Source organism: Rhinatrema bivittatum, chromosome 1, assembly GCF_901001135.1.
Source record: "Rhinatrema bivittatum chromosome 1, aRhiBiv1.1, whole genome shotgun sequence".
In the NCBI taxonomy this organism is placed as follows: domain Eukaryota; kingdom Metazoa; phylum Chordata; class Amphibia; order Gymnophiona; family Rhinatrematidae; genus Rhinatrema; species Rhinatrema bivittatum.
Window position 1 is genome coordinate 699,171,397 of NC_042615.1, and position 27,939 is coordinate 699,199,335.

A 27,939-nucleotide genomic window follows, 5' to 3' on the forward strand; every position below is an offset into this window, starting at 1 on the left:
TTGGAGGATGTTCTCATCAAATCCTCTTCAGATCCCAGAGTTGAGAGACCTTAATGATGAAGAAGGTGACTAGGAGAGATTCTTGGCCATCTTGAAGGGGTATGCTCCTGGTGCATGTCCTCTGATTGGCTAGACTCTGCTGCAGTGGTGAGATGTGGGCTAGAACCATCTCATGGGCAGGGGCAGTTCTATCATTAGGCAGGGTGAGGCAGCTGACTCAGGCAGCAAAATTTTGGTGCAGCAAAAAGTGCCCCCACCCAAACCCCAAAATGCTTCTGTAGCAGCTGCCTAATCTTGCTGTAAGACATATATTTAATGCCAAGCCCATGGGGTCCGAACACCCTGCAAACTGGAAGAAGAGCCCTGCGGTGGCGCAAGGTGATGACATGCCCACGGGGTCCTTACACCCCATGAGCCAGAAAAAGAACCTTGTGGTAGTGCAAGAAGATGATGTGCCCACAAGGTTCCCACATTGTGCAAGCCAGAAGAAGAGCCTTGCAGTGCCGCTGATGATGATATGCCAGTGGGATTTCCAGACCCCACCAGCAGAAAGAAAATGAAGACCCGGGAAGAGAGCTAAGAAATGAGGCAAGGGAAGGGAAGAATGTGAGTGAGAGGGGAGGGAAAGGATATGGAAGGGGATGACAAAAGAGGGGTGAATGAAAGGGGAGATGAAGGGAAGGGGTGAGTGAGGGTTAGGGAAAGGAAGAGAGATGAGTGTGAGGGGAGGAAAAGAATATGGAAGAGGTGGTGAGAAAATAAGAGTGAATGAGAGAGCAGAGGATGAAAGGGGAGGGAAGGGGGTTGATTGAGAAGAGAAGGATGTGTTAAGAGGAGAGGAAAATGGAGGGTGAACAGGGAGGAGAGAGAGGGTACTGTAAATCAGAAGAGAGTGGAGGAAAAGAAAGGGGGTGTGAATGGCATGGAAGAGAAGTAAGGAAAAGAGGGGAAAAGGTAGGAAGTAAAGAGGGAGCAATAAGATATGAGGGGTATGAATGGGGGAGAGTGCAGGGCTGCCTAGTGCGCTATAGTTTTGGGCGTGGCAGAGCACTGTAACAATTGCACCTCCTTGTTCTTCCCACCTATGTAGGCCCAGAAGAGAAAGTTGTGTTGTATGGGTCTGCCCAAGTGGGAAGAAGGAGGTGCAAGCACCGTGGCTATTAGTAATAGGAGCAGCATCTGCCTGTGTGGCTAGAAGAAAAGAGCAGGAGCAGCACTGGCTTGCATTCCATGAAGAAAGAGGAGTCCCTTCGCCTGCATAGGGCAGAAGGTTGAGGCTGCTGTCACTTGTGCATTCAGGAGAGGGAGAAGAGTGAATGAGTGTTTCCCTGTACGTACCTGGATCAGTCCAGACAGTGGGTTATGTCCCCAATCCAGCAGATGGAGTCAGCACAAGCTTTGAGGGGGCGTATCCATATATACTACTACCCCCTCTGCAGGAGTTCAGTATCTTCTGACTCCAGCAGATGCGAGTAGGGGAATCAGGCTTCCCCTCCTTTTCCTTTTTCTTCACTTTCTTGCTTGATTATGGCTTGTTGTTGTCTTTTTCTGTGGATCAAGTTTGTATCAAGTTTGTATTAAGTTTAAAAAAAAAAAAAAAAAAAAAGGCAGAGTTCTTTCAACTTCTGGGGAGTGGCTTATCTTCCTTGTCTCTTCTCTGCGGCCTTGCTGTTTATTTCTCGTTGCAGCCAGGGGTAAGTTTGTTTTTTTCCTTTGTAGTTTTTTCCTTCACAGCTCAGCCCCCGGTGCCCGCGAAAGCCGGTGGAGCCGGCCTCTTCGCTCTTTACTCCCTCACCCGCGGCCATTTTACAGCTCCTCATGGGCTGCTGAGCCATTTAGGGAAAGATGTCTGGGGCGGGTGGTGTGGCCGGGAAGGCCCCCCCGCGGCACCCTCCTCTATTTTCGGACAGCGGGCAGTGCGGGCCGACCGGGCCCCCCCGCAGCGGCGCTTTTGTGCGCGTGGCCCCCCCCCCCGTGGCTTTTTCTTTTCTCCTACAGCGATCCCGATGCCGCGGCTGTCCCGCTGTGCGGCCTGCGGAGACCTGGGGTCCCGGATTTCCCGGGAGGACATCTGTGCACGATGCCTTCCCGGGGGGGAAGGTACCTCACAGTCCCTGACTGATTTCTCTTTTTTGCCCGGGCGGCGCGGGCCGGCCACTCCGCCATTTTTGGCGGGAACGGCGGCCATTTTACATTCTGAGCGCCCTGAGGCGCAGGCCACGAGGGGGAACGGATCCCTGGAGGCCACGAGGGAGAACGGATCCCTGGAGGACTCTACCAGCGGGGGTGTTCCCCTGATTTTGGTGCAGGAACCAAGCACCCAGGGCCAGGGAGCAGGAACCACGCCGCCCCCGAAGCGCACCCGAGCAGGCCGGGGTTCTCTCCGGAGTTTATCCTGCTCATGCATACCGCTTATCTGCAGGGGCTGGAAGCACCTGTGGGACCCCCCCCTCCTAAGATCCCTCGGATGTCGCCCTCGACGCCGGCCCCCCCCCGACCCTCCGGGAGTGGGGGCCTCCCGCTTTCCTACCCGGGTCCGATCCACGCCCGCGGCAGTGGGGGCGGTGCCAGACCCAGCGGGACATGGACTTGACCTCCCGGACGGGGGACAAGGGGACGGCACGCAGGAGGGGGATGATCCACGTACCCTACGCCTCTTCCAGAGGGAAGAGCTGGACGACCTCATCCCGCAGATCATCCAAGAATTAGATTTGGACCCGCCACCGGACCCGCCTGCCCCAGTAGCTCCCGCTATCGTCACTTCTTCAAGGAAGGGAGATCCTGTCCTGGCGGCACTCCGGCCGAGGGCTCGGGCTTTTCCCATTCATGACTCGTTTTTACAACTTCTCACCAGGGAATGGGACACCCCGGAGGCCTCCCTGAAGAGCAGCCGGGCTATGGAAAAGCTGTACCCGCTCCCCGAAGATTTTCTGGACCTCATCAAGGTCCCAAAGGTGGACTCCGCAGTGTCGGCGGTCACGAAGAGGACGACTATCCCAGTGACGGGAGGTGCGGCGTTGCGGGACACACAGGATCGTAAGTTGGAAGTTTTCCTTAAGCGGGTTTTCGAGGTCTCCGCTCTGGGTATGCGGGCGGTGATGTGCAGTTCGCTTGCCCAGTGGGCTAGTCTCCTTTGGGTGCAACAACTCCTCACGTCTCAGAACCTGCCGTCCGATGAGGCTGCCCAGGCAGATCGGCTAGACGCCGCAGTGGCGTATGGGGCGGACGCCTCGTACGACCTTTTTCGGGTCCTCGCAAGATCCATGGTTTCAGTAGTGGCAGCACGACGACTACTGTGGCTACGCAATTGGGCGGCTGATACGTCCTCTAAGTCGAGTCTGGGCTCTCTTCCCTTCAGGGGCAAGTTCCTCTTCGGGGAGGATTTGGACCAGATCATCAAGTCCCTGGGGGAGAACGCTGTTCATCGGCTGCCGGAGGATAGGTTTCGACCATCCAGAGCGTTTTCTTCTTCTCGGACCAGAGCCAGAGCGCAACGGCGCTACAGGGGATACAGACAGGCGGGCTCCCGGTCATCCGCCCCCAGGTCTCAGCCCTGGTCGCATTCCTTTCGCGGGCGTCGGCCCGCACGCACTACTCCTGGAACCGGGAACCCCTCTACCAAGTCTTCACAATGATGCCAGTCTCGCCCACTCACCTGTCCCCAGGATTGGGGGCCGACTAACGTATTTCTACGCGGAGTGGGCACGGAACACCTCGGACCAGTGGGTCCTGGATACCATAAAACACGGCTATGCATTGGAATTTGTCCGCCCCCCGCAGGGAAGGTTCATCTTTTCCCCCTGTGGCTCGGACCTCAAGAGAGGAGCGGTGCAGCTGACTCTGGACAGACTCCGGGAGATAGGCGCTATTGCGCCCATGCCCTTCGGAGAGGTGGGCTCGGGCCACTATTCCATCTATTTCGTCGTACCAAAGAAGGACTGTTCCTTCCGGCCTATCCTAGACCTCAAGGAAGTCAACAAATCCCTTCGAGTCGTTCGGTTCCGCATGGAAACGCTCCGGTCAGTGATTGCGGCGGTGCATCGGGGGGAGTTCCTCGCCTCCCTGGACTTAACGGAGGCCTACCTGCACATTCCCATCCGCCCGGACCTCCACCGTTTCCTTCGTTTCAAAATTCTGGACCAGCATTTTCAGTTCACGGATCTCCCGTTCGGATTGGCGACGGCGCCGCGCACCTTCACCAAGATCATGGTAGTCGTGGCGGCAGCTCTCCGGAAGGAGGGCATCCTGGTTCATTCTTATCTGGACGATTGGCTCCTCCGGGCGAAGTCATTCGATCATGGACGCTCAGCGGTGACTCGAGTAGTACGACCAAGAGCTCCCTCATGCCCTCGCAACGCTTGGGTTTTTTTGGGGGGCGACCTTTGACACCCTACTGGGCAAAGTTTTTCTGCGCCAGGACAAAGCTCAATCCTTGCGGGATCACACACGACGGTTCTCTGCATTACCAGAGCCCACCTCCTGGGACTACCTGCAACTCCTGGGAGTGATGGGGTCCACCATCGACCTTGTACCTTGGGCTTTCGCGCACCTCAGGACCTTACAGTGGGCGCTCCTCTCCCGTTGGAAACCAGTATCGCAGGACTACCAGATGATTCTCCCGCAGAATGCCAGGGACAGTCTGGGCTGGTGGTTGGATCCGCCGAACCTGGCCCGTGGCGTGTCCCTCGATCTGCCAAATTGGGTGGTGGTGACCACCGATGCCAGTCTAGCAGGCTGGGGTGCAGTCTGCGATTGAAGCGCCACGCAGGGGACGTGGTCCACGGTGGAGGCGAAGTGGTCAATCAACCGTCTGGAAACCAGAGCGGTCCGGCTAGCTCTGCGACATTTCCTCCCGCTTCTTCGGAACCGGGAAGTCAGAATCCTATCGGACAACGCTACCACCGTGGCCTACATCAACTGACAAGGAGGCACGCGCAGCCTGCAGGTCTCGCTCGAGGCGGCGCTGCTGATGCAATGGGCGGAGCGTCATCTTGTCCGGCTAGCGGCCTCGCACATCGCCAGTGTGGACAACGTCCAGGCGGACTTCCTCAGTCGTCAACTGCTGGACCCCGGAGAGTGGTCTCTCTCTGACAAAGCGATGCAACTTCTCGTCCATCGGTGGGGGGCCCCCCACTTGGATCTGATGGCGTCCGCTCTCAGCGCCAAGGCTCTACGCTTCTTCAGTCGCCGGAGAGAGCGCGGCGCGGAGGGAGTGGATGCCCTGGTCCTCCCGTGGCCGCCACATCTTCTGCTCTATGCTTTTCCACCATGGCCCCTGGTGGGCAGGATGCTCCGCAGAATAGAAAGCCATCAGGGGACCGTGGTTTTCGTCGCCCCAGAATGGCCCAGGCGACCCTGGTTTGCGGACCTGCTACAGCTGGTGATCGACGGGCCAATCGGGCTGGGGCACCTCCCCCAGCTCCTACATCAGGGCCCGGTATTTTTCGAGCAGGCAGAACTCTTTTGTCTTGCAGCCTGGCTTTTGAGAGGCGCCGCCTCTGGCGTCGGGGCTACCCGGAGGCGGTAGTATCCACGCTATTGCGGGCACGAAAGACATCGACGTCGGCGGCCTATGTTCGAGTCTGAAAGGTGTTCGAGCTGTGGTGTACCAGCCAGGCCACGAGACCCGCTAAGGCTTCTGTACCTCAGATCCTTCAGTTTCTACAGGCGGGGGTGGAAAAAGGGCTTGCCTATAATTCACTACGGGTTCAGGTGGCCGCCCTTGGTTCGCTGTTGAGCGATGGGGGCTCTCTTCTACAGTATCCTGACATTGCTCGTTTTCTCAAGGGTGTCAAGCATATACGTCCTCCGTTACGGGACCCTTGTCCCTCCTGGAGTCTTAACCTTGTGCTTCGCTCCCTGTCGGGACCACCGTTCGAGCCGCGGCGCAACGATAAAGGATCTCACTCTCAAGACTGTATTTCTTGTGGCCATCTGTTCCGCTCGACGCATCTTGAAGCTGCAGGCTCTGTCATGTAGAGAGCCCTATCTCCGTTTCTCCGACTCTGGAGTTTCGCTTCGCACCGTTCCCTCCTTCCTTCCGAAGGTGGTTTCTGCATTCCATGTGAACCAGACGGAGGAGTTGCCGTCCTTCTCTTCCTCAGAGCCGAAGTCTCTCCGTCTCTTGAATGTCAAGCGCACTCTGCGCCTCTATCTGGAGGCTACAAATGAGTTCCGGACCTCTGACCATCTCTTCGTACTCTGGGCCGGTCCTAAGAAGGGTCTCAGGCCTCGAAGACTACCATTGCCAGATGGCTGAAGGCCGGCATTGCTGCTTCCTACATTGGGGCGGGACGGACTCCCCCACCCGGAATCGTAGCGCATTCTACACGTTCTCAGGCGGCTTCCTGGGCGGAGGTTCGCTCGGTATCCTCGCAGGAAATTTGTAGGGCAGCCACCTGGAAATCGTTACACACGTTCGAGGCACTATCGTCTGCACCTCGCCTCTTCGGTCTCTGGACACTTTGGCGAGCAGGTTCTCCGAGCAGGCCTCGCAGGACCCCACCCGATTTAGGGAAGCTTGGGTACATCCCACTGTCTGGACTGATCCAGGTACGTACAGGGAAAAGAAAATTATTACTTACCTGCTAATTTTCGTTCCTGTAGTACCATGGATCAGTCCAGACGCCCACCGCGTTTGGGTTCTTGATCCTGCTCAGCTCTGCGCTCCTTGCTCGCAGTGTTCTGTGTCTTCATAGTCGTCTCTTTTCGCTGTTTTTCACAGCTCCCTACAAGTTGGTAGGATGTTTGCAGTTACTTGTTGCGGTTACAATTGTTTTCATTATCTGTTTCCACAAACTTGATCCTTCGGGGGTTTCTACTCTGGCTTTGATATACTCGATACTGAACTCCTGCAGAGGGGGTAGTAGTATATATGGATACGCCCCCTCAAAGCTTGTGCTGACTCCATCTGCTGGATTGGGGACATAACCCACTGTCTGGACTGATCCATGGTACTACAGGAACGAAAATTAGCAGGTAAGTAATAATTTTCTTTTAGGCGAGCATGTGAGAGAGTGTGAGTGAACGTGTGTATGTGTGTGTGAGAGAATAAACATGTATGATAGAGTGCCGAAAAGCGGAATATGGAAGTGGGAATTTTTAACATTCTAATTAGTTTCAGTTGTTAGGTGTTATTTGATGTGTCTGCTGTTTTGAAATATTTTATTATTTTTTGAGGACTTTTTAAAAGTTTTTATGAATTTCATTTCTGAATGATATACTGTGCGTCAGCTGTTTTGAAATATTTGTAATCTTTTTATTTGTATGGTTTTTCCATTGTTGCATTGCATAGAGAGTCTGGCTTCTTGAGATTTCCAGTTCAGTTTTTGTCTGCACTTTTCTACTTATTCTTTATGTTCACTTTATTCTGTATTTGGTGAGAGTCTGTCTGTATTCTGCATGTGTGACCAAGATGAGGTTTCTGCGTAGTTTTTGTAAGATGCGTGTAGTTTCTATGTAGAGATCTATAGCAGCTTAGCTTTTTCAGTTTTCCTAATTGGAGGTGTACTGATGTAATATTTGCAATGTTGCCTTTTTGTAGATAGGGTTGTTACTGTTTGTGTGCTGGCAGTTAGAGTTGTTTAGGTATGGGAGGTTTACTATATTGTAATTTGTAATTAAGTTTATTCATGGCTTTCTGAGGGCCACACCCTAATACCATATGGGTTCCAGGTGTCTCTTTTTTGGCACCACAGTAGTACATGTATATATAACATACCTGTTGTACATGACATTTTTATCTCAGAAGCTGTATTTTGAATGTCCTTTTTCATGTTAAAATCTATTGTTATAAATGCATCATTTTTTATTGTGCATGGTGAGGGGCGTGGGGTGTGTGTATGTGGCAGCGCAAGGGTATAAGGTTTGCCTAGGGTGCTTAATATCCATGCTCTGGCCTGGAGAGAGTACAACACGCACAGACCCCCACCATTCACCCATCTCCCAATTCTCCAGGGGGCAATTGCTGAGGAAAGGTGGGAGGCAGGTCTTAGGGTTCATGGAAGTGTGGCAGGCTTCTTAGAAATATTTTCACTGTCTGCCACTCCTCTGGGAAATCTGACTCTTGCTTCCCCCTTTCTGTAGCATTTAAAATCACCAGATCATTCTTGTGGGGTGGGGTGGGGAAGGGGAGATTGTAGTTAGTGCTTTAATTATCAAAATCTTTGGGGAGGGGGGCTCTAGGGATCTGCATCTTGTAAGTACATAGCAACATCTATGGGAGTCTGTGCCAGTCTTCATGGGCTGGAAAGAAAAGGATGATTTGGGGGGAGAGGGAAGGGAGAGGGAAGGGAGATAAAGTTTGCACTCATCCCTCCCTCCCCATTTCTGCTGTTCTGACCTCCCTATACCTTGGAACTCCTCCACCCAAGTTAAGCAGTCAAACCAAGCCTATGGTTTTCCTTCTCCTAATAAGAAGCTGAGATGACTTCCTTCCAGTAGGACCCATGTTGGCAAAGATCCTATAGTGCCTTACCTGGGAGGGTCAAGAATTGAAATGACTGTACCAGAACGTCTCCTGGAGGTTTAATCTTAGCCAAGCGGCAGACTGCAGCTGTCTCTTCTCATCAAGCTTTGTCTGACAAATAAACCTCCAAAGAGTTATGCACACATTGAACCCCTCCCGGTTCCGGCATGCCCGCACTTACACTGCCCCATCAGAACTGGTGAAAGCAACAAGAGTTCTGCAAGTGTACATTCAACATGTCATTTTCCTTTTATTGACAGGTTATTCAATTGGTAATCCGGATGTCATATTCAAGATTACAAAGGAAGATGAGAAATATTTCACTCAACATTATGAGTGGGAGGGGAAAGAAAACATGAGTGACCCCACTATTGGTAAATAAATGTTCTGGATTTAAAGACTTTTGCATTTTCACATCACAAAAGATGGGTCGTTAACATCAAACATTTGGAGACTTAAACTCCATTCCCTAATAGAATATGAACAGGTCCTCAGTAAATCATTCTAGACCTCTTTTGTTTTCTCGTAACAGGCCTTCCAGTTGTAACGTCTGTGTTCTCACTGAGCGTTAAACAAGAGGAAGATCTACCCTGCATGGATCAAGAGATTCACCCTCCTGTAACAGGCAAGTATAAAACTCCTCTTGGACACCTTTTCCTAAGGTCAGGCAGCACCATTTAGGTATTCAGCACTGTGAGGTCAGGAGGCCATCATCCTCTCCTGCTCCATTCTCTGTTTCCCTACCTTGTATGGGTTAGGATGACTGGGGGGCACTTGGCAGGGGGGGGGGGGGGTTGGGACTGGGGTGTTAATTCAGCTATAAAGGTATAGTTGCTGGTGGGTTAATGCACATTGTGTTATGCAATATGATTTGTGGTAACTCATTTTAATATTACTGAGCTGACTTGCATAATTTTGCATGTAAGATAGATCATTAACTTTATTTTTTGTGTTATTCTATGTTAATTCAGTGTAAACATTAATGAGGTATAACATGGGCTAACATGTTAGTCTTTTAATAGTATACGACCTGTTATATAGATGTCAATTTAAAGTCTGAGTGTACCTTCATACGATGCTGTAGAGGATTCAGCTATCGTGTCTGTGAGCCTACAATGAGGCTTCAAAAATCATTAGATACCTCAGCGATGAAACTCTTTAAATGTCCACTGTCCACTGCAAAGTTATTGCATTGATGACAGCACAAATAACGCCATTAATGTCACTTATCTTTTAGTTCTGTGGTCGGTCTTGCACAGCCGACATCTAGATGTTTCGGAGGCTAGCTCCTTCTTCAAGGGCTGGTTGTTCTCAAGAAAAGACTCGTGGAACAGTGCTATAATGGCAGTGTTCATTCATCAAATGTGGACTGTTCCGCTGCGGTGGCGGTCCATGGAGCATTGCTTGTTGTGGATTATCAGATTGCATCAGACAACATTAATAATCATTGATTTACTGGCAATTGTGGATTTTCCTGAACTGTAACATCTACCTCTTAACTGGACATTCACTTGCTGCATTGTATGTCTGCAAGAAAATAAACAAGATGATTGGACTCAGGTGGAATGAATCCCATGGTTTTATTTTGGAATCCCAGGAAGGAGGCTACACCCAAAGCCTATCCCCTTGGAGAAACCCTGCTGATTCTAGGAGACAGTGTAGTGGCAGGTTATTCAATCACTGCCTCCATTGTATGCAAATATATTTCATGCATATTCATTGTGCATGTCCTGAAATCCAGACTTGTTTGTGGCACTCAAGAGCAAGTGTTGGCTTCTCTGCCTTATAATCTCCCTTTCCAGAAGAGAGAGCAGAAGTTTAACTATGAACCCTCTCGGTCTTTATTTGCCTTCAGGCCAGGGTTGTAGTTTTCTGTGTAACCTTTTGATTTCATAGGCCATTGTTTCTGTAGTATTGGGAAAGCAGTCTAGGAGCAGATCACTTTCAAAGGATATTGTGTTCTGTCACTTGGCTTCTTCAGGGATCCTGAAGATCCTAATATTGGAGCATCTGTCCCAGTTTTCCTTTTTTCCACTTTGGCCCTTAGAAATTCTTTCTTTCTTAAGTTATTTTATCTGTTTAATCATTTTTCTTCATGTTTCTGGCTTTCTGATTCTGGACTTGGCCTCCTCAGTCCTTTCTTTGGTAGGAGTCTAGCTTTTAATTTACTGTTTCCTACCTACAGCTATATCCCAGCTGTGCCTTAGCCTCATGGAGAGAAAGAAAATCAGGGGCAGATGTTATTTAGGTCTCTGGTCTCCATGTCTAGTTTCATGACTGCAGCTCATCACTCCTCCCATCAAATTGAAAATTCAGGTTATGTGCACTGTGGAGGTTAGGCCTAGTTATAGCCATAAGCACTCTCCATGAAGTTTACACTGGCTTTCTTGGAAGCCTGATGCAGCCTCACTGTTGATGTTAAGGTTGTAACCATGTATAAGAAAAGGAGCTGGTTGCACTCCACAATCAATATATAGTCCACAAAGGAGTGCAAAGAACAATAAAGGTCCAATTTTAATCTTCATCAAAATTATTTATTTTTAAATGTTCAAAGTCGCCACTCCAACTTTCAAAAACATGCACAATCGAATGACTGTTTCAGGGTCCCCCGACACGGACCCCGTGTTTCGCCCGTAGGCTGCGTCGGGAGGGACAGTCTGTAATTACAATAAAAGCTAAAAGGGAAAAAGAACAATAATACATGAATGTATAAGAGAGGACCAGACTAAGGGTACAAAATGTATCTATTGGTGCCGAGACACATACCTTCAAAGCAGCTGTGGAATTCATACAGCTCAAGCAGCGAGGAGGGCGGGCGGCCAGACTAAACACTGCGTTTAAAAGGGGAATTTTGGCGCGATTTGAACCACCAATCAGAACGCAGAAGAGCTTAGCCAATCAAAATGGAACACCACTACGTTTACCGAGGAGAACAATGAAGGAATCAAAAGAATATAAGTACCTTTAGATAATTATAGAAATAATTATAAAAAATACTGCCATTCAATCTCGTTATTTAATCCTGCTGGATGCAGGCTATTGAGTGTAAAAATCCACTTCTGTTCTCTTCGGGTAAGCATTTCGGAGAAATTACCACCCCGACTAGGCGGATGAAGCATATCGATCACAAGGAATTTAAGGTCATCCTCAGTGTGTCCAGCTGTTTGCCAATGGGAGACTACAGGGGCTGTTTCACGACCAGTACGAATATTAGATCGGTGTTCAATAATGCGTGTGCGTATCTGATTCCTTGTGATCGATATGCTTCATCCGCCTAGTCGGGGTGGTAATTTCTCCGAAATGCTTACCCGAAGAGAACAGAAGTGGATTTTTACACTCAATAGCCTGCATCCAGCAGGATTAAATAACGAGATTGAATGGCAGTATTTTTTATAATTATTTCTATAATTATCTAAAGGTACTTATATTCTTTTGATTCCTTCATTGTTCTCCTCGGTAAACGTAGTGGTGTTCCATTTTGATTGGCTAAGCTCTTCTGCGTTCTGATTGGTGGTTCAAATCGCGCCAAAATTCCCCTTTTAAACGCAGTGTTTAGTCTGGCCGCCCGCCCTCCTCGCTGCTTGAGCTGTATGAATTCCACAGCTGCTTTGAAGGTATGTGTCTCGGCACCAATAGATACATTTTGTACCCTTAGTCTGGTCCTCTCTTATACATTCATGTATTATTGTTCTTTTTCCCTTTTAGCTTTTATTGTAATTACAGACTGTCCCTCCCGACGCAGCCTACGGGCGAAACACGGGGTCCGTGTCGGGGGACCCTGAAACAGTCATTCGATTGTGCATGTTTTTGAAAGTTGGAGTGGCGACTTTGAACATTTAAAAATAAATAATTTTGATGAAGATTAAAATTGGACCTTTATTGTTCTTTGCACTCCTTTGTGGACTATATAAAGGTTGTAACCATGACCATTCCTAAAGTTCCATAGGACTGAGCAAACACTCAAGTCTATGCACATTTCTTGTTGCTCACCAGAGCTATTTGTGGATCTTGAGGAATAGAGTTACCCACCTTAATGTTAAAATGATCAGGATACTGGTAGAAGGGATTCCTGATAATGACCAGCACAGCAACACCCTTCTTTTCTTAGTTCTGCATAATTCTGAGCTCACTTACATTGTTAATATAGGCTCTGGGTAAACTTTTCTAAACATCTTTTCCCATAATAGGTTCCTCCAATATTAAACCTGACATTCTAATCAGATTTAAGCAAGAAGAACTCAAGATTGAGACCCAGGAGTGTGAAGAAAGAGGAAAACTGACCATCACAGGCACATGTGAAAAAGTGAATGAAACAGGTGATGTAACTTGGATTAAAGTTAGTGATGGACTGATCCAAACATTTCTTAGACAAAATTCGCCTCCTCTGGACCAGGCACAGTGAGATGGAGGCATTAAATCAATGCCCCCGGCTTCTAACCATTTTGTGTGTGACTAATTTGTTCTTTTCCTAGCGTGTAGCAGATGGACTCAGGACCAATGGGTATAGTATACTCCTGATAGCAGTTGGAGATGGATCAGATTTCAATCTGACATAAGTCCTAGTACATATACCCCTGCAGGAAGTGCAGCTCTTCAGTATTTTCCTTCTCCATAGCAGTTTGGGACTCTATGTACGCTCGCACAGCGTTAGAGTAATTTACCAAAACAAGAAGAAATCTTACCTCTACAGACGAGCCCTGCTCTCCTGCGGTGACACCCACCCCTTGGGTCCCTCCCCCAATTGAGAATTCCTGAGGTGATTTCCGCGATCCCTCGGAGGTAAGCCTCGGTCCAGCGGCCGACCCTCTGCTTGGACCTAGCCCCCGACTTCAGGTGAGGCTGAGAGGCAGCGGGTGCAACTTCGACTGCGGCGGTGAAGGTATTTCCCTCTCTCCCCGCAGCTGGAGACCGCCCGGAACGAGACCGAGAAGCGCCGAGACAAGGTAAGGTAGAAATCTATTTAAAAGTCTCTGGTCTCCGAAGCTCAAAGAGTTGCACAGGTCACCAACTGGTGCCAGTGCCACAGGGTTGATCGGCCCTAGCAGGGCTAGACCCCGGTCAGATCCGAGGGTCCTCCCACGTGGAGACCCTCTGAGGTGGTCGCAGTCACCATCTTGACCTGTTCGCCGCCCTGACCCATGTGCACAGAGGCGAGCCGTGCGCACAAATATCTTGCGTGCCCAAGTACCGTGCGCACAAGCGACGCGCATAACCACACGATTACTGTGCCGGGCGCATAACTTCGGTCTGTGCACACTACAGCGCACACAACTCTCTGAGCGCGTACCTAACCTACGCGCACAACTTCAATGCACCGGAACGCATAACTAAGCCATCCAGGCCCTGTATTTTACCCGCACAAGACATGGCACCACCGGAGAAGAAACTCAAGGCTCAGGGCCTTTGCCCAGCATGCCACATTAGAGCTGCACAGCATGAGGAGGCCACGGTCCTGTGTATACAGTGCGAGGAGGCCCTGGGGGATCCAGCCCATGGTCCTCCCCAGCCGGTACCGGGTTTCAGATTTTTGAATAGTGAGCTGGACCTAGCGTCCCCCAACGGGAGCCTACCTCAGATGGGGCTCCCCAGGGACACAGCGCCCATTAATTTAGACCCAGCATCTATCTCCTGGGTGGAATTCTTCAAAGGCCTGCATACCTTCTTCCACATGCAGTCGGGGCCGCCGATAATACGGCCACAGCCTCCGCCAGAGGACCTCAACATCCCGGGACCTTCTGTGCCCAGAGAAGTGATCCCACCGTCCAGAAGCTCCACCTTCAGGGACACGGACAACTCTGATGAGGATTCAGAACCCCTGGAGGAAGGGGAACTCCCCCTAGGGACCGAACCCCACCGAACCATGAGGCACTTCTTCACTAAGGACGAGCTTCCAGACCTGGTCACACACAGCTTAAAAGAGCTCGCTATCCCGGGCACAAGTGCCTCGGGGGAACCTAAGACGAATCCCCCGCTAGAGGGACTCCATCAGACCTCCCGTCATTTCCTGCTGTTACAAGCCTTCCAGCAGCTAATTTACCTGGAATGGGAAGCCCCAGAGACTACATTCAAAGGGGGACGTGCCCTAGCAGCCATGTACCTTCTGGATCCAGCTGCCAAAGATCTCCTGGCATGTCCAAAAGTGGATGCCATGGTCTGCGCGGTCTCGAAGCACACTACTATCCCAGTTGAGGGAGGAGCAGCACTCAAGGATGCTGAAGACAGACGTCTGGAATGCATCCTCAAACAGTCTTTTGACGTCTCCGCTATGTCTCTATAGATCGTGGCCTGCTGTGCCTTGGTGACACCCGCCTGCCTATCACAGACCAGGAACAACACTCCCGGGGAAGCCCTGGAACCAGCAGTATCATTCCTCATGGATGCTGTTTCTGATCTGGTGCGCACCGCAGCTAGAGGCGTGTCATCAGCCGTGGTGGCCAGGAGACAACTCTGGCTCCGAAGCTGGTCGGCCGACGCATTGTCCAAAACAAGACTCACAAGGATGCCCTTCAAGGGAACCCTTCTGTTCAGAAGCGAACTAGAGAAGCTAGCCAACAAATGGGGCGAATCCCCACTGCCGCAGCTACCGGAGGACAGGAATAAGAGAAACCAGCGACCCTTCCCCCGAACTTCCAGGGGCAGAGGATCACAACGCTTCAACCCATACAGAAGCACATATCAAGCGGCTTGCCCCACAGGCAGGAGCCAGTCCTTTCGGAACAAGTACAACAAAAGGGGAGCCGGCTCGGGCCCAGGTCCCAGCCGCACCCCACAATGAAAATCAGCCGACCTGTCCAAAGGAAGAAGCCATAGGGGGCAGACTTGCCCTATTCTACCAAAAAAGGGTCAAGATAACCTCGGACAAGTGGGTCCTAGCCATCATTCGAGAGGGGTATTACCTGGATTTCCACCACCTCCCTCCGGACAAGTTTGTGGAATCCCCCTGCCACGACCCTTCCAAGAGGACGGCAGTGGAAGCTACACGGACCAGATTACTAGCCTTAGAGGCTATAACACCGGTGCCCACACAACAAATAAATACTGGACATTATTCCATTTATTTTATCGTTCCCAAGAAAGAAGGAACGTTCCGGCCCATCCTGGACCTAAAATCAGTAAACCGCCACCTGAAGATTCCTCCCTTCCGCATGGAAACCCTATGCTCGGTAATAAGGGCGATACAACCGGGAGAGTTCTTACATCCCTGGACCTGTCGGAAGCCTACCTACACATACCGGTCCATCAAGAGCATCAGCGTTTTCTACGCTTCACGATCCTGGATCACCCAGTTCTAAGCGCTACCATTCGGGTTAGCCACAGCTCCCCGGATGTTCACCAAAATCATGGTGGTAGTGGCAGCAACACTGAGGAAGGAAGGAATCCTCGTACACCCTTATCTGGACGATTGGCTGATCAGGGCGAAATCCCCAGAGGAAAGTCACCAGGCGACCAACAGAGTCAAAACTCTACTGGAGAGCCTCAGGTGGGTGGTCAACACAAACAAGAGTTGTCTGCAACCCTCCCAATCTCTACAATACCTGGGAGTTCGGTTCGACACCAAACAAGACTAGGTCATCTTGACACCGACAAGGAGATCAAAACTGATGACCCAGTTGTGAACCCTGTTGAGTGAACTTCATCCCACAGCATGGGACTACCTCCAAGTCCTCGGCCTCATGGCATCCACACTAGACATAGTGCCATGGGCAAGAGCTAACAAGAGACCCCTACAGCACTCCCTGCTATCACGATGGAATCCGCTGACCCAGAACTACACCATACGTCTTCAGCTCCTGGACAAAGTTCGGACCCAACTACAACGGTGGCTACAAGAAGGCCATCTGAGCCGGGGAGTGAGGCTATCCTCACCGACCTGGACTCTGCTCACCATGGACGCCAGCCTACGAGGACACAGCATTTGCAAGGACAGTACTAAGTGGACCACGGGCAGCCTCCCACCTGGTTCAGGAGTAGCTTTTATCCATCCCACTGGTCCTGAGTCCATCTGCTACGTGCTAGGAAATGGAGAAATCACTTGCCTGATAATTTCGATTTCCTTAGTGTAGACAGATGGGACTCAGCATCCCACCCACGGCTGCCGTCATTCATGGAATTCTCGGGCGACATCCCCAAGAGCAAGTTATTCACGGGTAAACCATGCTTTCCTCCAATTAGGACACCCACCCTACCGGGTGTCGACATTTCTCGGTTGAGGGCACTGGCGGTCTCCAGCTATAACCAATTCAAGTTAATCAAGTTAACCAAGTTATAAAGTTAATCAAGTTATTCAAGTTAGTCAGTCATGCATATATCCACAATTGCTTTTCGAGGAGAATACTGAAGAGCTGCACTTCCTGCAGGGGTATATGTACTAGGACTGACGTCAGATTGAAATCTGATCCGTCTCCAACTGCTATCAGGAGTACACTATACCCATTGGTCCTGAGTCCATCTGTCTACACTAAGGAAAACGAAATTATCAGGTAAGTAATTTCTCCAATTTACATTATCTCTGCTTTCCTATTTTATTTTTAAGTCTCTATGTTTTTGCCTTCCTTTCTTCTCCTTTTTTCATCTCTCATGCTCCCCCACTATTTCACTAGTCTGTATCTCTTCCCATAGGCATCCTCTCTTCTCCCCTCTCTAGTCTTGTTCCTTCCCTCTGCAGTCTTGCCTCTATTTCTCTTCTGTTTTATTTCTCTCCATATTTTTCTGTCCCTTTACCATCTTTTCATCAACTCCTGTCTCATATGAGTTTTCTTCTTTCCTTCTATCCCATACTGTGTTTTACCCGTGTGTTGCTGGAAGAGTAAAACGTGTAATAGACAGAGAGTGATTAACATAGGGAAGCAAGACATGCAGCTTGCTGTCAACTCCCCCCCCCCCCCCCCCCCACCCCCCGTACAAGAATTATAGTATACATGTATGGCTTTAAAACACAAGGCTGCAGTTTATTGCATAACATAACCCGAGCCCTCTAACTTATTATACAAACAATGCCAAAACACTGCCCCCTTTCCCCCTCCTCCTCCGTATTCGACTTCACTTCCACCACATCCCAGTGGTAAGACTAAGCCAACACTCCCCTCTCTCTTACCTCGCCGCAGCCCCCAGCGAGGGTAAGCTCACGGCCTGAGCATCAGCTCCCCCCTTGCTCATAGGCCATCCCGTGTAGCAGCCCCAAACTACATGACATTCTTCCCCCCCAATGTCCTTTACAATCCAATACTAAACTTATCACTTAGGGCTCGGGTTTCCGCCATAAACAAAGACAACCTTGGTTATCTTTGTTCCCCCACTGCGGCCTCTAAACCCTTCTAAGTTGTTGCTCCAAACCTTCCTGCAAAGCATTGTTAAAAAGTCAATGCCTACATCCGAAAGGAGCACTCCATCAGAACGGAATAAACCTCCTAACACCTCCCACGACCAATCATGCTGCACCCCAAAAAACCCCCTTGCCTTTGTACCCATTTACCTATCTGTCGGTTCAGTTTTTCCACACCTCGTATCCACAATGGTTCAGTATGATGTCGGATTCGCACGATTATGTCCGACCAATCCATCTTAGTACTCTGCATCAAGTTCATAATAAATGCCAAGTCTTTCCTCATTTGCGCCACCAACTCCCGACAAGGAAAATCCCCCATATTGTTGCCACCAACATATATAATAAGCATCGGTGGGACACCCCAACTCTTAACAAGCCCTTGCAGGAATGATACCAACTCCCCCTATTTCATGCCCCTCCTGCAGAACCATTGAATTGTCCACTTCCTGCTATCCAAGGTCAAATTCTCTACATATGGACGCTTCTCAGCCCGACGCCGAGCCCAGTGCACGAAGGAATCGCAAGACACCCTTTTTGGGTCTGCAAAAGAAAAGTAGGACATTAGCCTCCGTACTTCCCCCTCCCCTTCCAACTCCCCCTGATCTTCATCCCTGGATATACGCCTTGTAAGCTTTAGCTCGCCCTCGCCCAATGGATTGAGTCATCATACTGGCAACCCTAATTCCGCTTCGATAGTTGCAACTCCTATATGGAAGGAATGGATGTAAAGTATTCTGATTCCCATCCCAAACCCTTGACCATCCATTACAAAACCTTTGAAACTGAAATATGGTCAAGGGCGTGCCATCAGCATGTACCAGAAACAAGCCCTGAACTTCCGGCTTCACCCGAACATATGCTTGAGTTGTCCGCGCTGGGCTTATCAACTCATCCCGTGCCGGAACTAACAAAAGCCACTGACCTCTACTGCTTTGATCCACCTTTGATATGTGAATACACCAGGTAACTGCCCTCTCGCCAACCCATACATGTTGAGCCAAACGACCATCACTAGAAGCATTCGCCTTGGAGCGGGCAACTAGTTCGCTCGCCCTCAATCCTGCTAAATGAAAATGCATTGACACTAGTGAATATCCATTCCCTCTTACCTGCAATATGAAGTGGACTATATTGTATTCACAAACCATCCCTCCTCTCCATCCTAATGTCTGCAAAAGCGAGACACTACTCCTCTGCCCACCTAATACGACTTCCATGTGGCCAGTACCATGTATTGTTGAATCCATCTCCACGATTCCGTCTACCCAGACGCCATAAATGCTCCGGGAATGACTCCCCGGTCGAACTCGCCTGGGGTGCCCCACGCCCGTAAAAACATCTCACTAACAAGAGAGAGCATCAGCAATCAAATTCTGGCTACCTGGCAGGAGCCTAGCTGGGATAGTCACATTCCATTGCAAACACCAAAGTACCAACGCAAGCAACAACCTACAGACTTGTAAACCTCTGGCAGACTGCCAATTAATTACCTGCACCACCCCTGAGTTGTCGCACCAAAACCACTCTTTTATTCTGTAGTCTATTTCCCATATAACTACCGCTACCACTATGGGAAACAACTCTAATAATATGATATTCTTAGTAATACCCTCCCCCTCCCAAATCGCTGGCCGTTTCTCCACGCCCCCATCCCCTTGGAAGTATAATCTGAAGCCAAAAGCCACATCCGAAGACAGCTCCAGATCCCTGTTAGATACCTCTCCTTCTTAAATAATGCAAACTCCGTTAAAGGACTCTAAGAAACCATCCCATACCCCCAGTTCGTCCCTCACTTTACGCATCATCCTGCTAAAATGATGTCCTGCCCTCACACCTATAGTCGTCTCAGCCTGCAAATGAAAGCCCTACCCATCGGACTCACACGGCATGCAAAAGTAATAGAACCAATTAAGGACTGCATCTGCCGTAACGTCACCTTGGTCGAATCTCGTACCAACCTCACCAAATCCTTCGGCTTGACAACTGTGTCTAAAGGCAAACACGACACCAGTCTGCCCGAATCCAATTCCATACCTAAGAAAGTAAGTTTTGTAGTCGTCCCCTCCATTTTGTCCCATGCAATCAGCACCCCTAAAGAACGAGTTACCTCCTGAAAACCATCTAACTGATCCTGACAACGCTGGACTGACTAGAAATCGCCTAAGCAATGCAACCCTGTCTCCGCACCCCATATACCACATGGCGGCCCACTATATAAAAGTGCTACAAGCTTCAAAGTCTGCACGTGAAATCGCACAACCAATGGGCAAACTACGATCCACATAGTAACCTCCTTCAAACACAAAACCTACAAAGGAAAGCTCTCTGGATGAATGGGAAACAACCAGAAAGTAGACACAATATCTGCCTTTGCTAAGAAAGCCCTTTTTTTTTTTGCACCTCTCACTAAAGCGACCTCTGCATTGAGTGAAGTATACCGAACAGTACAATCTCACCGCGGAATAAAACGTTTACCGACTACCCCTCTGACTAAGATAGGTTCAAAATCAACCTGAACTTACCCGGAGCCTTCTTTGGTATGACCTCCAGCAGATACGAATGCATTTGTTCAAATGGCGGTGCCACAAATGGCCAAACCACCCGACCTAACTGGATCTCCGATCCCCATTTTGGCTCTTGCAATTTCCGCAAGCTGCGATGCCGACCTAGCATTGCACGCACAACCCCCGCTACCGGGACCTTCATACGGGATACGAAAACCCAAACTAAAACCTACATTCAAAAAACTAGCCACCTCCAGGTCTGATAACACCACAACCAGTCTTTAACACAGATACAACACCTGGGGAATCCACCATTCACCGCTAAACCTCATGGCTTCCACCCCTATGAGTGGCGGTACCCTGCCCTTGTGTGCACTTTGTGGCAGGATGGGCTCCTCCGCATGTCGCGCACGCATGTCGAAATTTGCATTCTGGGAAAAGACAGGTAAGCTTAGTGAATCACCAGCAGACATCTGACCCTCCGAGTGATACCTTGCTCCCCCCAGCAAGTTTCATAATGCTCCCTTGTCCTCGAAAGGAACCTCCTTTACCACCGCCCGCACCGAACCCCACCGAGTTACCAATACCCCCTCTACTTGCCTCTAAGGGTATGGCTGTGTTAACACCTTATTGTTCCTTTTAGTTAACCAAAGGTGTGTGTCCTGTTCCCAAAGACATAAATCAGTTTGCTGCCCTCTTGTCAAGGAACTTCTCATTGTAGTTGAGCCAAGCCCAACCTTCATAATCCGTGAAAGCTCCCAGGATGCTGGCAGCATAAGACCGCAACGAACCGTATTGGGTCAGGTCAAAATGCCCTACTACGCTTGCTAATCTCAGGATGCCGCGCACCCAATTAACAATAATTCAGGAGACCTGTGGCCCTGCCCTCTCTCCCTTGCCTTTCGTCTTTTGCTTTCTTCTTATCCTTCCTACCCCCACATCTTCCTTCTAATAATGTGAAAAGATTCACATATTTCCTATTACGAATACGCCGCACAAGACGCTTAGGCACCTCCTCCCACAACTCAGTTAATAATGCCAATTAAGATGTCCCATATGCTGCCTGGGACCCTGTGCTAGTACCACGTGCTGAAATGGCCCTGGATCCCTGGAACTCAAAGACGATGAAGAGGAACTCGACGACGAACTACTAGATCTAGCTCTTTTCCCGCCGCACCATTGCCCGGGATCCGTGTTCTGATGCACTCCCTTTCTTACCTGACCCACCCGCTACACTGCTGCCTGTAGCCTCCGCAGGGTGCGCAGCCACCTGTGTCCCTCTGGGAAAGTGCACCTTCCTGTCCATGTGGGAACGCTTTGTCTCTCCCTGCCTCCTGCTGCAAAGTTCCCGGGAACATTGCATCCGTTGCATCTGGAAAAGAAGAAACCCCTGTTCCCCCTCCACCCCCCAAGCCGTGGACCTTTTCTTCTTCTTAACTTGCCTGAACCTCTGGTACGCTGAATTGTATCAGCCTGTGCCCTCTCCATACTTCCCTCCCCTTGCCGCCTGTACTGCCAGAAACCTGACGGAAAAAATTCTGGCCCCTGCTGCAGCCCCGGGATCCAGGGCCCAACCCCGCACTCCACCCCTACCCCAATGGCCGACCCTCCAGATCTTGTAGTTGCCATCTCAAATCGGGTACCCTCATAGTGCCCCAGGATAAACACTAATCACTCTGCCTAAGAAAGTCTTCCCGCCCTTAAGTGCCCTAAAGCTGGGAATGCCCTTGTGTGCCCTGTCACGCTACCACTATCTGCTCGCCGATCAATATCCCTCCGCCAGGTCGCCTCTGCTGCCAGCCTCCTAACCTGTGCTTTCCCTTCCCTCACGCACCGCTAGGCTTCTCATGCCTACATAAACCTGCGTGGTCACGAACGCGCCTCGCGCCGCATACCAGATGATAAAATTGCCACAGAAAACGTGAAAATCAGCAGAAGCTGCGGAGCAGACAGAAATCGCCACAAAAACCGCCAAAATCAGAGAAGCTGGGTAGCAAAAAGCAAGACCTGCTCTTTGCCTTGCTGCTGACTGAGGAAAGGAGCCGCGCCAAAACACTGTAACTCCTGAGGTAACCAATGACGAGGCACCAATTCAATTGTTGCCATTGCCGTCAATTACCTCCCCTCCCCCTATCCTCTTCAACGCCTTAACCAGCTCCCTGCGCTTGCCCACATGTTATCAGCGGCAGTACGAGACACGCTCGCGCTGCCTATCCTTGTGTTTAATTTGATTTCCCCCATATGAGAAATCCTAGAGTGAGCAGAGAACTGGGAAGATCCCAGTTAACCAAAGGTTATCTGTGGGACAGAGGATGTTGCTGAAATCCTTTGCCTCTATGGGCAGGGTTTTTGGAAAGGGTATATTACCCTGGCTAGGACGTGGTCTGCGGCTCCCTCGGAGTCACCAAGCCAGGAGAAGGAGGTAGCTGTAACCCTCTTCTGAGGTTACATGGGGAAGGAGAAGGAGTTGGGCAGAGATACCCCACAGGTGTCTCAGGAAGTCTGAGCCATGTGAAGGAAAATGTAATATTTGAGTTAAAGAGTGCATAAAGGAACTGTGAGGAAGGAGGATTTTCAGGACCAGCAAAAAACCTGTGCCTGATTGGAGTCCTCTGAGCAGGGTTGGAGAGCTCTGTTCCATCCACCAAAGAGGGCGTGAGTTGCCTTGCAGCCATCTTAAAAGTTGTGAGTAACAAATTGGGACTTAAACAGTTGTGGATGCAAGGATAGTTGGGACCTAGTCCAAGGCTGAAGAGAGATTGTACATAAACTGGTCATTCAGTTCAAAAACAGTAGATTCACCACTTCCAGAAACTTAGCGATTTCACTCTCAATCCTTTTCAAAATGTCAGGACAAAGTCAAATCCCAGTTCTCTTTAAATAAATTATCTCCTATCGGAGCACACCCTCTATAGTGGACTGTGACTTTGTGGAGGTGTTTGTGTCCTTGGCTCTGTTTTTTTCCTCACTTTGGGTGAATTACCCCCCAGTTCTGCAAAGCTGAGAAGATGACCCCAGATGGACCAGGGGGTAACAACTGTTTCTGACCTCCCTCATTGCTGCCCCAACATGCTTTTCCTTCTTCCCTCCCAGCAGCTTGTGGTTGCCTTTGGTTTTCTGGAAGCCCTGCAGTGCTGGCAGCTGGCGAGAGGAAGGCAGCTCCCATTGGAGAGCAGGATGATGCACCGAGGGAGCAGCAGGATGGAGGGAGGTGCGGTTCCACAGCAGGGTGCAAAGTCGGCAGCAATTTTCATTAATAAGATATTGTGGGAACCTGTGTGCCTTTCCCTGTTATTGTTCCTTGTCATAGCTACAGAGAACGTTTAACTCCCACCAGAATACGTATATTTTTACAGCTGAAAGGATTGCCGTCATCTCACTTTCAGCTAAACGTCAGTCTCACAGACTGTTTAAAAGTTGAATATATTTTCTCATTTTTCTAACAGGCAACCAAGGTTACAGACCTGACCCCACCACAGACATCCTGAAAATGGAAGAGCCTCATGTCAGTGACCAGATGAAGGGAAGAGAGGAGGATACTGATATCAAGAGTGGTGAGCAAAAGATTCCTTTATAATAAAATGCTTGCTGTGTGCTATGGAGCATTTCAAACTTTTCACATAGAGGGTAAATCGTATTACTGGCTTTCTGTTAAATTTTATTACTAAGAATTCAGTTGCTTTAAGCTGATAAGTTTGAGGTTCAGAGACCCAGGACCAGAATGAATCCCAAGGCTCCAGAAGGGCATTCCGGAGTATTTGGTTAGTGACTGTAATCAGAGTGAAGGCAAGCACTGCATAGACTGGAAATGACATTCAGATTCACAGAAATAGCAGGAAGAGATCAGACATGGTCTGTTTCTCTCTGATCATGTGCTGTTGTCTATCTATACCTCTCTATAAGCGATGTGTGTCATATTGCCATATAAATGTCTTTGAATAATCAAATGGAGATATTTCCTTACAAAGATTTAAAAAAAATGAATATATAGATAGATATAAACTGAATGAAACAGGTGGTCTATTTTGAATTAATTATTAGTGATGGAACAACCCAAAGCATGAAAACACAAGATCTCCTACCAGTGTGATTTGTAATCCATCAATGGACAGGTTACATTTATTACAGTCTTTAACTCCTTCTGCCAGGACATTGAGTCTCTGATCTCACAGAATTAGGAGCACATGCCCCTTCTCTCTAAGGGTCGCTTATTTGTATATACTTCTCCATAGCTGTAAAATTAATGATCATAGTCTCAATTTTGTCCCACAGATGATGGATTCAGGAATAATAATAAGAGGCAGAGAATGTGCGATGTACAACAGAGGGAGGAATGGAAACAGAGAGACCCCTCCAGAGGCAGCCCAGATCCTCCAGCTGACCGTGAAAAAAGTATCAGCAGAAGAGCACCTCCTATGGAGAAAGATAAAGCTCCAAAAGGAGAGAAACCAAACACATGTGCTGAACAAGAAAGAAATTCCAACCACTACCCAAATCTTGTACAAACTCAGAGGATCAGTGAAGAAGAGAGACTATCTAAAAATGCTGATACTTGTGAAAACTTCACCACCTACTCAAATTCTGTTGAGCACCATGAAATAATTGAATATGGGAACAAGTTCACTGAGAAGTCAAGCCACTCTTGTATCTTCCAATATCATAGAAGAGAGAGAAAATTTACAGGTACTGAAGTTGAGAAAACATTTACTAAGAAGTCAAAACTGACAACCAATAAAACAATGCCTAGACTAGACCAGACTTTTAAGTGCACAGACTGTAATAAATGTTTTTCTTCTAGAGCACAGCTTACAAATCATCAGAAATTTCACACAGGACAGAAAGCATTTAAATGTTCTGAATGTAATAAAAGCTTCGTTCAGAAGTCTGGTCTAAGATATCATGAAAAGATTCACACAGGAGAGAAGCCATATAAGTGTTCTGAATGTGATAAAAGCTTCATTCAGAAATCTAGTTTAAGATATCACGAAAAGATCCACACTGGAGAGAAACCATTCAAATGTTCCAAATGTATTAAATGTTTTAGTTGGAAAAGCAGCCTGCAACTGCATGAAATGACCCATAGAGGAGAGAAGCCATTTAAGTGTTCTGAATGCGATAAAAGCTTCAATCAAAAATCTAATCTAAGAAAACACGAAAACATCCACCCAGGAGAGAGGCCATTTAAATGTTCTAAATGTGACAAATGTTTCAGTTTGAAAGGCAGTCTGCAACTACATGAAATGACCCATAGTGGGGAGAGGCCATTTAAATGCTCTGAATGTGATAAATGCTTCTGTTTGAAAGGAAGTCTGCAACTGCATGAAATGACTCATAGAGGGGAGAAACCATTTAAATGTTCTGAATGTGATAAACGTTTCATTCAAAAATCTAATTTAAGAAAACATGAAAACATTCACCCAGGTGAGAAACATTTTAAATGTTCTAAATGTGATAAAAGTTTTAGTTTGAAAGGCAGCCTACAACTACATGAAAGGACCCATAGTGGAGAGAAACCTTTTAAATGTTCCAAGTGTGATAAATGCTTTATTCAAAAATCTTACCTAAGAAAACATGAAATAATCCATACAGGAGAAAAACTATTTAAATGCACTGAGTGTGATAAATGTTTTAGGCGGAAGGACTATCTGCAGCAGCATGTAATCGTCCACACAGGACAGAAACCATTTAAATGTTCTGAATGTGACAGAGGCTTTAGTCAAAAATCTGTTCTAACAAAACATGAAATGATCCACACGGGAGAGAAACCATTTAAATGTTCTAAATGTAATAAATGTTTCCGTCGGAAAGGCCGCCTCCAACAGCATGAAATAACTCACACTATTTTCCTTGGTGACCTTCCTTAGAGGATATTTGTGCACAGCTGACTGAAGATTGCACCATAAAGGAAATGGAGCAGGAAGCACAAAAATAGTGGTAGAACTGAAAATGGTTACATATTTTATTGCTAGGTATTATGTGCTGATATCAGAAAGCCTGTATACAGAAATGTACAAGAAGGTGGCACAGCTCGTCCAGTCCAGGGTGAAGTCCAAAGAGTGCTACTTCGACTACCCTGTTTTGCAATATACTATATGCAAGTACATATGCAAATCTACCTAGCACAGCCTGATATAAAAAAAAACCCAAGCCATTATAGCACTTCCTGAGCTGCCCAACACAGCCTAGTTCTCATAGCTTGTTGTTAATTTTTTAGATTGAATCATAAATAATATTGAGCTGGTGCTGGTCATGGAAGGATATGAATATCACCAACTATACCAATGCTGTCTTCCATGTTTCTCTAGACTCTACCCCCTGACATTTAGATCCTTCTTATGGTAGCAACTCCAGTTTATTCATTGAGCTGAAGGTGATGAAACATTAAAGCATAGAGAATGAAAAATACAGTAACACAATGCAATAGAATCAGGGTGAGTAGATCCCGCTAGATGCTGATCAAGCAGCTTGAGCCATAAGTTAACACTGATTTCATCTATATTATGTTGAGCCAGTCCCATAGAGTCATACTAGGGAAATGATCAAGAAATCTAGGTCAAAAGCTAAATCAAATTAAGGGGCACATACTTAATATTCCATTAACTTGATGTATATTAAAGGCAAAGTCTTATATCTGAATTCTATAATAGTAAGACAAGCCCTTTTTTTGGAATATGTAACCATGTGATGTAGGATTATTTATTCCAAATCTAAGAGGAATGAATGGCCTTTATGCAAGATTTAAAAATTAGACAATACTTTGTATATTTTCCATCTTACAGTGGAAATATAACATAGCAAGGCAGAGTAGAATTTATACAACAATCAAAATGAGAATGACAAAATTGAAAACATCAGCAGTTTTTTAAAAGGTCAAATAATACTTCACCATTGGTGACAGGAGTCAGAACCCTCTTTTACATTCTGGAGGAACTCTGTTCACGACATTCTTCTTATGGAGCTATTTGTCAAGAAGATGAACTCCCCTAGAGGAAAGAAGAAAATGCTAGACATTTGGATGCCTTATATATTTTCTTTACCATCTTGTGCCAGAAGTATGGTTTTGAACACATTTTTGATGATGATTCCTTCCTTATTGTATTCAGATGTTGGTTACCAGTAAGCAGAAATACTGGGGGCAGGGAGAGGATGGTGTTGGTGCGGTTGGTTGGAGGGTCTACTTTAACTCTGCAAGTGCTTGATGAGCTCAGTTATAGCTTCCAAGCAGTTTTTGCTGTGTATTCTGTAAAAATTCAATAAACAGACTGAATATAAAAAAAAGGTCAAATAAACTCCCTCAATTAATAATTTTGCATCTTGTGCTAGTGTTTTTCTAAAAATATTTAGCATAATCTCAGTTAGTTCCCTTGTCAATCCCTTAGCTTTAACTGGGGTAGATACAAAGCAGCATGACAGCAAAGAAAAGAGTTATTATGGTTCATTGAAATAGACATTAAATAATAAGGTACCTTTATGGAGAGGAGGATTGCCATGCAAGGCATTAAAACTCCCTTTCAAATGATTAGGATAAAGCATTATATAGAATTTACAGTTGTATATTTCCAACCCCTAAACTAGGTTACATAATTGTCACAATTTCTGTGATAGTTTATAATAGAAATAGAAAGCCAATCTGAATAGCTGAA

At 47.9% G+C, this 27,939-nt stretch overlaps 1 protein-coding gene across 1 annotated transcript in view; it reads left to right on the forward strand.

The window, feature by feature from the left end:
• Positions 1-27,604, forward strand: part of LOC115075325 (zinc finger protein 93-like) — a 143,042-nt gene extending 115,438 nt beyond the window's left edge. The window contains exons 15-19 of the mRNA XM_029575623.1: positions 8,728-8,841; positions 9,000-9,092; positions 12,655-12,783; positions 23,743-23,850; positions 24,569-27,604. Coding sequence (XP_029431483.1) covers positions 8,728-8,841; positions 9,000-9,092; positions 12,655-12,783; positions 23,743-23,850; positions 24,569-26,160 — 2,036 coding nt within the window. The 3' untranslated portion in view covers positions 26,161-27,604. The remainder of the gene's footprint in view (positions 1-8,727; positions 8,842-8,999; positions 9,093-12,654; positions 12,784-23,742; positions 23,851-24,568) is intronic.
• The last annotated feature ends 335 nt before the right edge of the window (positions 27,605-27,939 follow it).